This window comes from Aphis gossypii, chromosome 3 (assembly GCF_020184175.1).
Source record: "Aphis gossypii isolate Hap1 chromosome 3, ASM2018417v2, whole genome shotgun sequence".
Classification (NCBI taxonomy): domain Eukaryota; kingdom Metazoa; phylum Arthropoda; class Insecta; order Hemiptera; family Aphididae; genus Aphis; species Aphis gossypii.
Genome location: NC_065532.1, coordinates 40,325,151 through 40,335,915, shown reverse-complemented (window position 1 = coordinate 40,335,915; position 10,765 = coordinate 40,325,151). Strand labels below are relative to the sequence as shown.

The window sequence follows — 10,765 nt, the reverse complement described above, 5'->3', positions numbered from 1 at the left end:
CGAAAAATCAGTTTGGGTCGTCTTCGAACTCGAATATAGTGCCGTTTAATATAGTCTCATTGCACAACGAATGATGACGGCTTTTCCGCTTTTAAGCGAATAAATATCATCACTTACGCTATTATTATACCCGCACATAATATAATATGGAGTACAGAAGAACGATCGACAATTTTAATTCGAAATTAAAATAATAATAAAACAAGGTGGGCAAGTGAGCACCACTCTGTTGTAAAATAGGTCGATACCTCGATTAACCTCGATAGCAGGTGTAGTCACTGTGATGGATGTGTGAAGTATTTGAATTCAATGATGATACCTACATCTTTGCGTATAGGAAAAACGATTCTAAGTGGAGACGGTCTATCAGCCTATATATACCTACACCTGTATACCTATCACTATATACGTATATACCTATACGCTATACTTCATAATGTTATTTTTTGGTAACTATTGCTATTATATAATTAGAAAATAACTAATAATAAAGTATTTTGAATTCATTTTTTTCAAAACAATTATAATACATTTGAAAATATAATAATATACGTAAAATGTCCACGAAAGTAATGTTTTTATTTTTTTAAACTGTAACAAAATAATAAATATTGTTAAATACCTATTCATAGTTTAAATATGTAATTTCGTCAACATTTAAACTTAAATGTCCAAAAATAAAAACTATGTTTGTATAGATTTAGATTTTTTGGTTTCAATATGAACTAGGTATCTACTTATGAAGAACTTATATATTAAATTTTCAACTGAAAAAAATTACTCATTTATTTACTGCAATAAATATAAGAAAAATAATTTAAATTGAAAATGCCTATAAATAGCTCAAAAACAGTCAAAATATTTTGAAAATTATATTATGTGTAGATAATCATCGTATAAATATTTGGTGAACATTTTACATTACTTATGTATCGTTAATTCATTTTCGATTTTATTAAAAACAACCATTTTTATTTTACCCGGTTATTTTTGAAAATTAATACGAATTTTGACCTCCTTAAAGCACAAAGTAGATTTTATTTTCTATCCAACCCATTCTCAAAGCTAAAAATTGAATAATTTTTTCTATCTATAGCAATTTATTGTGTATATGTACAAAAAAAAACATCATTATAAAATCAATACATCGATCGTTTCGTTCAAAATCTAAAAAAAGTATAGTATTCGATTAACCATAACATTATATAGATTTATAATAGAAGTTAATGATGTTATACATCTATATCGCTTATGCGCTTTCGTTTAACATAATAGTTAAACATGTTATTAAAATTAAAAAGGGAAAAACAAAATTGCATTTTAAAAAAAAAAAATGTTGTGGGAGAACAATAATTATGTTATTTAAATATTAGTTAATTTTTCTAAATTTAATTTCTGTAGTTAAAATTATTAAAATTGTGTTTAGAAAATATTAAATTGAAATTTAAGAAATGTTATTTAGATTTTATATTTTACATCGAGATCCAGTGTAATATAATTTAATATTTATTTTAATAATATGTAATATTTAGTAATGATTACTATATAATATATAATGATACTTATCGTATATGTCACGCTAATTTTAATTATCCATAAGTACCTATAGGTGTAAAGGCTATAACCACTTTTTTTGTCTACTAAAATAGATTACATTATGTGAGAGTATTAGACACTTCAGTCTTCAATTAGTTAATGTTCAAGTTTTGATGAAAATACTTTTTAAATTATCAAGCACTAAAAAGTATACTATTTAATTTAGTAAGCATTTAACGCTATTTATAAAATATGATGACTATGAATACTAAAATTCTCCAAACACAAGTTCAAAAAACGTAATTTGAATAAATGAATAATTATTATTGTGAACAGGGTCATGCTAATAAAACGATTGTATATACCGTATAAGTGGTAATTCTCTATTGACGTGACAATAATAAATAATAATAACTATACATAATGCATAATATAATAATATACCGTCACCAGTCACCACTGCGGTTTTTGACACATCAGAAGCCACATTCTTCAGCGCCTCGGATTTTAAAATTTTGATTCAGCAATATATTGTATTATATTATATAAATTATTATAAATATATATACATTTGTACATAATATTATAATAATGTTCGTGTGTCATCTAAGATTCTCTAACGTTACATAATATATTAATATTTTATTAGTCTTTATCCAATACTGTAAGTCTGAGGGTTTCAAGACATCAAATTTTACATGTTTTTTAGAGTTGTCTAAAAATTTTGCGGAACTAACTGATTTACTGATCTATAAATATGTTTCATGATAATACAATTAATCAAAATAATTTGAAGTTAGCACAAATAATAAAAATTGCTGGTGTATAAAAACAATAATTGTACTATTGTCTATTATGATACCGTGTCCTGGTCGATATGACAAAATGTCTGATAACACCGCTACATACAACTATATAAAATTATTCCATGTATCTATAGCACATGCAAGAAATTAACTTTAGTTGTTGCCGTTGTTGGCCAAAACCATTGTATCGATAGATTATTGTGCACACTCGCGAAGTATTTTCGTTACATATATTACGATGTATTTATAGATTACGAAGAAAAAAATTAATTTTCAAGTTTATATTTAATCAACTTTTTTTTAAACATTATATTTGTATTTCATACAAATATTACAATTTATCAATGTAAAAATGTATTTTCAAATAATGAATATAGAATATATTTTAAGTGCATACATATTTTGGGACTTTAAAGTATATACTATAGAGTATAGAAGCTACTGATTACCTTAATATGTCCTTATCCTATACTTATGAGTAATGGACTATGGTCACATTAAAAAAAAAAAACACTACATGCGTAGGCGGTAGGCCTCACACACGCGTATAGATTATATACTATCTTCAATCTTGTCTGTATATACGCATCTTACACAAAAGGCAAAAGCGCCGTATATTATATGAAATTTATGTTCAACAGATCATCTTATGCATTGTTTATCAACTATTCTAGTGAATTGGCCTGAATAAAAGTGAAAAGTATGAATATTATCTAGGGAATCTTTGCAATATTAAAATACTCATAAGCCGCATTACAATTTAAATATTAATAAAACACAATTGATAACTTATAATTTTTAATAATAGGTCAATTCATTTTTATATTAAATCTATTAACAACACAAAATTAGTTTTGCTAAACGCAAATTCCACTACCTATGTTGTGCGGGTTTAAAACTTTAAAATTCTGTTATTAAGACGTACCTATAATATTATCAATATTATGCAATTTAATTTTAATTTTAATAATCTTGAAAGAAAAAATATTTTTGAACATCCTTTAAATAAATATTATTTAGCTAATGCATCGGACTAATTGTTCAACCATAACTATTTCTACTCTTTAGAACTAAAGAGAAGACAAGGGTAATCTAAAAATACATAAAGAAATGTTTACCTCTGGCTCTCCTCATTCATCCATCGGTCTAAACTTAAATCGTTGTGGCCTGTGATTACTATAAACCATTTGTTGGTTGTATCCAATATTAGATTTATATTTTATATTATCGATTGAAATCATAGCAGATTTTAAATTCATATATAGTATAATATACTAATATTTTATTAATTGTATAGTGTTGATTACGGATAAAAATTATTATAACTACTAAAATTATTTTTAATTTAATTTTAGATTTTGAACGGAGCCTGATAAATATGAAAAATGAATGTATTAATTTTAATGTGTTTTTTAACTTTTTGTGCTTGTGAATACGCACGATAAATAGTCGTTAAAATGCTTAGATTTTCAAAAATGGAAGTAGTTATAAATAGAAAATTGGATTTAGTTTGTATTTTAGAAGTCAAAATCAAAAAATATGTAGGTACAGTAATTTTTTTGTCTAATCAAAAACTACATATTAAATTAAGGATTTTTTTTACGACTGGAAAACAAATAGGTAACCGTAAATACTTCAAATTTTCACCAAAAGTTTAGATGATTAGTTTCTATTTATGATATAATTTTCTAAATATTTCAACTATTTTTGAGCTGTTGTTAATTGTTATAGACATAAGAAAATTTCAATTTGTTTAATTTTTTATTCTATTAATGTCGATTAAAAATTATTCACAGGGTAGAATTTCGTAAACATTTATAACACAAATCTCTTCATATAAGTTGTTAATTTTTTAATTAAGAAATATCAAAAATATTTTAAATGCTTATACAACTTTTATATGCTTATATAGGTTTTTCAACCTATATATATAAAAAAATAACCAAATAAATTTTTGAGTGGAACTTACACTTGCCTACCTATTTTTACTTTTAAAATACATTTTTTTTATCATCTGACACTTGTGACTCTCCTAAATTTAATTTACTAGCTACTGAAAGCAAATAGATGACATTAATATATTATATAGGTATAAAAAAAAACTAAATTAAATGATAAAAATATCATTAATGTTACGTGATATAATATTGCGTTTGTAAAAACTACAAACATGAACCATAAACATATAATATTCCAAGTCGTAAAAACGAGTTAACAAGATATCACGAAAATTGCCAATATCCCATTAAAATGTTAAAATTAAAAAAAACATGTTTACACGACTACACCATGATCCATTTGTCAGAAATACAAATATATAACTAGATATTTATATCTGTGGTCGGAAATATATCCTAAAATTCAATTCTATTACTGCTCGTAATGAGTTATGGCCTTACAGGTGTAATTAGAAACATTGTCTAAGACACAAGTTTCAGATAAATATATCCTAGTGACTTAATCACAAATAAAAATTGAATTCTTAGTTATTTATGTACCTATATGCAATATACTAAGCATAATGTATATAGGTACTTGTGTGACCGCCCATGATTTAAGTTAGATCTTAGATCTTAGGTATAATACATAACCTAAATAAGTAGGCACAATAACACATATCTATGTATTAAACTATAAAATAGAGTAATATTTTTTAAATTCAATCTGGTTTTATTGATAAGGGATTTAAATTAAAATAACTTCTATTATAGTTATTAGATAAGTATTAAGTAGGTACTTACTTACCTCTTTTGTTTATCTGCTTACACATTACTTGTATAAAAGAAGTGTTTTTGACATTAGGTGACCGATGTAGTTAGATATTTAATTTAAGGAAACGGCGTTCGTTTAACATTTTGTTATAACTAATTTTTAAATTGATAAAACACATGTTTGAATAACTATAATTAAAAATTATTACTGAATGTAAATTAATGATCAAAATAAATTTAATAAAATAAATGGCTTAGCACCAGAAATTATTAATTAAACCTGAATAAGTGAATAATAATTAAGTTAAATTTTGAAATCCAAGTGGCTTTTTTGGTGATAAACGAGCGAATACTTGTTGTTTTTAATATTTATTTATAATAATGAATATTAAGTAATGAAAAATAAGGGCCATATAATAGGGCAATAACCTAGCCCTTATGATCTATTATGTATATTGAATTTTACTATCTAATTTTTATATCACAAAATTTACTATTTTAAGTAAATTCATATAATCAAACTAAATAAACGCGGGACTTCTAATTTTATAACAGCTCGATTGGTTATAATATAACACGGTTAGGTAAAGACCGTGGAATACAACATGGAATTAACAGAACCAAGGTCTGAATAATGCGGTACTTTAATATTATCACATTGATTATAATATAAAAATCGCGGTAAATTTGAATTGGCCAATCAGAGAACAGCAGTCGTGTAGCAATAATAAAATATGTTAAATATTAATAAAATAAATAGTAATGTAATATTATATTATAAATATAAATATTTGACATAATTATTATTATCCAAATACCCATATACATGCAAGATTTTTTAAGGACGAAAACAATACGTATCGATACGTTTCGGAAACGGACTAGTGTTCAAGAAGTTTACGATACGTTAAAAAGTTACATCTACTATACGTATCTATAATTTATTCATATCGTTATTTGATGTCAGTAAGTGGCTTACGGTGCGCCGGTACCATTTATAAATAATATAAACCCGGAATGTTGTCATTGAATATCCAAATTTGTTATACGTTTCGATGTATACCGGTTTTTTCGATACGTATCACTACAATAAACTGATATGTAACGATATGATCTTATTGAAAATCTTCATGGTGAGATTCTGGCTAATAATGTTTATGGTGTAGTGTATGCTATAGTACCTACTATACCTTAACAAACTGTGGTGCATGTAGCCGTACTAGTCAGGTAAATATAGTGCCATGTTCTGTTTATTATGTGCGTAAGATTTAGGAAGCGGGCACCGTATGGTTTTCATTCATACAACTCTATAGTCTATATTTGTTTCAAAAGTGAGGAAAAATGGAAAATAAAGTTAAACCCTCAAAAAACCATAGTGGTCCACTTCACCGTCACCTTAAAACTCCTGGTAATTTAAAAATTTACCTTAATAGTATCTCTTGGTCACCTAATGGCTAATATCAAATACTTTGGTGCAATTTTGGATAGAAAACTAACATGGAATCTACATATTATCTCCTTGTTTTAACAAGAATACCAGAAGCTAAAAATAATTTTTCTATTCATCAATAAACCTCATTAGTCTTTATGCTAGATATGTTCCCTTATGTTGTATGATCAAATTCTACGACTTTGGCTTTTAAATTCAGTCCCAGTGTAGGAATATCGCGCTAAAACCCACTTGCTCAAAATACAAGTTTTTCAATCGAAAAATCCGAGGACAATATCAATCAAATTCCCTATGGTGTTTGTTCGTAATACTGCTGCTGCACTCCACGACTTTTTGCTACCTACAATATCAGAATAGGTACATAGAGAAATCAACAACCGAATTTTTCAACCAAATTCATTTTGCTCGCAGTGCGAAATTTTACAAACTAATTGACCCGCCTACTTAACACGTAAAACGCGTCAAACGTGAACACCCACACGACCAATTTTGTTATAATACGTAAATGTTTATTTAACTTTCCTTTTTTTTTTTTTTTGGAATCAGTTTAAACATTGTAACGTTATCATATTGTATCGACTTATGATTCTATATTTCTATGTATTCTTTATAGTTAACTGTTTTCCCAAAAATGAATGTGGAATCTAGTATTTAATTTTCAACAACTTTGGTCCTACAAATAATTGTTTATTGACATTGATTGAAAAAAAAATTGAAAATTTATCATACCCATATTTATGAGTTATTTTTAGCTATTTAGCTCAAAATTTTTACTTTTGAGAAATTGTATCATATTATAAAGAAAATGATAATATTAAACATTTGGTGAAAATTGCAAGTATCTATTCTTATTTTTTGAAATACAACAAAATATAAAAAATTGTTTCAGGAGAAACAATTATTTGACAGGTGAATATTGAATTTTATATACATAGTTTGAAATATAATGAACCTTGTTTTCAATTTTTAAACCCTAGTTATTTTTTTTTTTTTTTTTTTATGAATTTCTAACAACAAAATAATTTGTTCTTTTTGTTGTTTCATAAAATTCTAACTTAAAAAGTTTATATACTTATGAAAAATTTATTTCAATATATTTCTTATAGAGAAATTAACTTATGAAGAAGCTTAATGTAAAATTTTTATGAATTTCTATCCAGCAAATAATTTTTAATTGACATTTAAAGAAACTAGAAAAAATTACATACTTATAAAGTGGATAATAAACTGAATAATAGTCAAATTATTATGAAAATTATATTATAAATAGAAAAAATAATTTTAAAGTTTAGTAAAAATTACAAGTATTTACTATTATTCATTTTTGAATCATACTAAAAATAAAATAAAATTGATTTTTACTTTTCTAAAGTACAAACTAGATTCAATTAGCTACCAAAAACCCTCATTATTGAAAATGAAAGCATTTTTACTGTCTCAAAAAGTGATAATTAACAGAAAAAAAACCAAATTGTAAAATAAATATATTCATTGCTCCACTCTAAATCTAATATAAATAAAATTATTATTATACATAGTATTAATCAGCATAAAAATTATTTTTAAATAAATTAAACAACATTCAAAAATAATAATAATTAATACGTTCGAGTCTGTACAAATTATATTATAAACATTATGATCATGGTCTTTAATCTAGATCCTGAGCAGATATAACAGTCGTTATAATCTGACTTTGTAACTTTTTTCTCTTACTTATTGGTAAATCTTTCATTAATGATACTAAATACTTTCCAAAAGCGACATCAGAATCATATGGTTCATCAATTAATTCTGCTAGTGATGAATGTCTTGCTATTTTATGCCCATTTAATCTTTGGAAGTTATGATCGTTTTCTAGACATATAATAATTAATATTTTATTATGTACAATTTAAAAATTGTAAACTAATATTTAAAAATACAATAATACACTATTTATAAATTGTGTGATATTCATATAGATACCAAAATAAAATTTTTAAATATAAAGCATTAATAATACTAATTTGTAAGTGAAAATATCACAAATATGTACAAGACAATAAAACATAAATATTTAAGACATACTTTCTTTTCTGTTTTGATCTTTAGCAGTTAAATTTTGAGGAGAGTCTTCAGAACAATTGTCTAAATTTAAATCTAAATTACTTATAATCCTAAAAAAAATTGGATTAAAAATATAAAAACATTAATAATTATTTATGGTTTTAAGAATGGAATAGCTACTTTTTATCATGAAATTGTGTTACCACTTCTTCCAGGAATGATAGTTGAGTATAATGTAACCATTTTGATTTTTTAGCTACTTTAAAACCATTTTTTTTTTGTTTTTGTCTTTCACGGACATATTTTTCCTTTAGATATTTCCATTTTTTTTTTAACTCGTCAATAGTGAATTGACCTTAAACATTAAAAAAAATATTAAGCTGTAATATAGGTACATTATACACTATACAGTATTTTGTTTAAAAAAATGCCAATTAGAAATATATAAAAATGTTTTATATGAAGTAAATTTATTTCCAAATAATTATTTCATCTTATAAACGTAAGTTAAAATTTTATTATATATCACCTTGTAATTTATCATGTACTTCACTCCATAATTTGTTTTTAATTGATTCACATCTATTTGATAATGGCATTGTATGATCAAATAATGGACGCCGACTTTTAATGGCACTTATTAAACAAGAAGTAGAACTATAATCATTTATAGTGTCTTTATTCTTTACTATTATTTGATCATTATCATTATTATTAAGATTTATCTGTGATGTGTTTTTTTCTTTGCACTCTGCTGGTAAAATTTTTCTCAAATGTTCTAACAAAAATATTAAAATTAAAATCTTATAATTAAATTTATTTTAAAATATTCATTGTATATTTGTATAATAGTTAAATAGGTGTCTTAATGATTGGTTTAAAAGAATATTTTACATGTCATTGATAAAATATATTTAAATTATAAACTTAATCTATAATATAGTTTACATGTATAATGATAAAAAAGATCACACCAAGACATTAAGCAGTTGACAATATTATAATACTGTGTTCTTTAAAATTATCTACTTAACAATTTAAAACAATCATATGACTTATATTAATAATATTATTACTTTGCTCTTTGACAGTAACAAGCATACATTGATGAATAGATTTAGCAGGATAATAGTTCAAACACTTTTCACATTTTCCAACCTAAAATAGTATATTATATAATATATATTATATTATAGTATAATAAAGAAAGAAACTAAGTTATTTGTAAAATATAAAAATTAAAAGGTAGGTATTAAATAATAATAACAGTTACCTGTACACATGGAAGTGGAACCGCCATTTTAGATACTTTGTATTATCATATATTATATTTAAAATTTTTATTATTATGTTATATTATTTTGTACTAAATATAATATACCTAATAAAAATTATCCAACAATTTTAAGGCTATGATTTTATAAATTTGATTAAATTATAATACTACGTAATAAAAACAAAAAGGTGTGAAATACTTAAAAAACTTATACTTAGAACAACATATAAAACGGAAGTTTCAATTTTGTCGTGAACATAAACCACTTGAACGTCTCGAACCAATAATTTATAAATAAATGTATAATTGATCCCACAACCAAAGTAACCACACGTCAGCACAATGCACGGTGGACGGTTGTCTATAGTGGTGACTGGTGAGTCCTTAATCAATGTTTATATCATGGGTGAGGCGGCGACTGGCGAGTGGTGATGGTGAAGTAAAATAAAATCTAACACGTAGGTATCATTGGTAAACACGGTATACCGTATTATCGTTTATAATAATAAACCAAGTAATACCTGCTAACAACCATTTTGTTCAGTCAACTACACGGCTATAGATAATATATATATACATATATATATATATATTATCTATAGCCGTGGTCAATTATAAGGTCAATACATCATAGTGTTAAATATCATATAGTAAATAGTAAATACACGATACACTATTAATGCACAATGATGAGTGGTCAACAAATCTTCAATTACAAATTTTTTTAACAATCCTTACTGTCGATACAATTATACCCTATACCATTGTTTCTACTATCATGTGCTGCAGCTCAGCAGCTGGTTAGTTATTTGTTTGTAACACCAATTTCTATATAGAAATACTAATTACTATTTACTAATTAGTATAGAAGTCTGTGGCTTGTAACACTCTCGGCAGGTTTAAAATTGGTTAAATAGTTATAAATAAATATATATGT

At 24.8% G+C, this 10,765-nt stretch overlaps 1 protein-coding gene across 1 annotated transcript; it reads right to left on the bottom strand.

Moving 5' to 3' along the window:
- Positions 1-7,973: 7,973 nt before the first annotated feature.
- Positions 7,974-10,364, bottom strand: LOC114121408 (uncharacterized). The gene is made up of 6 exons (XM_027983723.2): positions 9,826-10,364; positions 9,629-9,710; positions 9,082-9,330; positions 8,733-8,907; positions 8,574-8,662; positions 7,974-8,360 (listed from the first exon to the last, which is right to left on the bottom strand). The coding sequence occupies exons 1-6, from the start codon at positions 9,850-9,852 to the stop codon at positions 8,155-8,157; spliced, it is 828 nt and encodes a 275-aa protein (XP_027839524.2). The 5' UTR covers positions 9,853-10,364; the 3' UTR covers positions 7,974-8,154.
- Between the last annotated feature and the right edge of the window lie 401 nt (positions 10,365-10,765).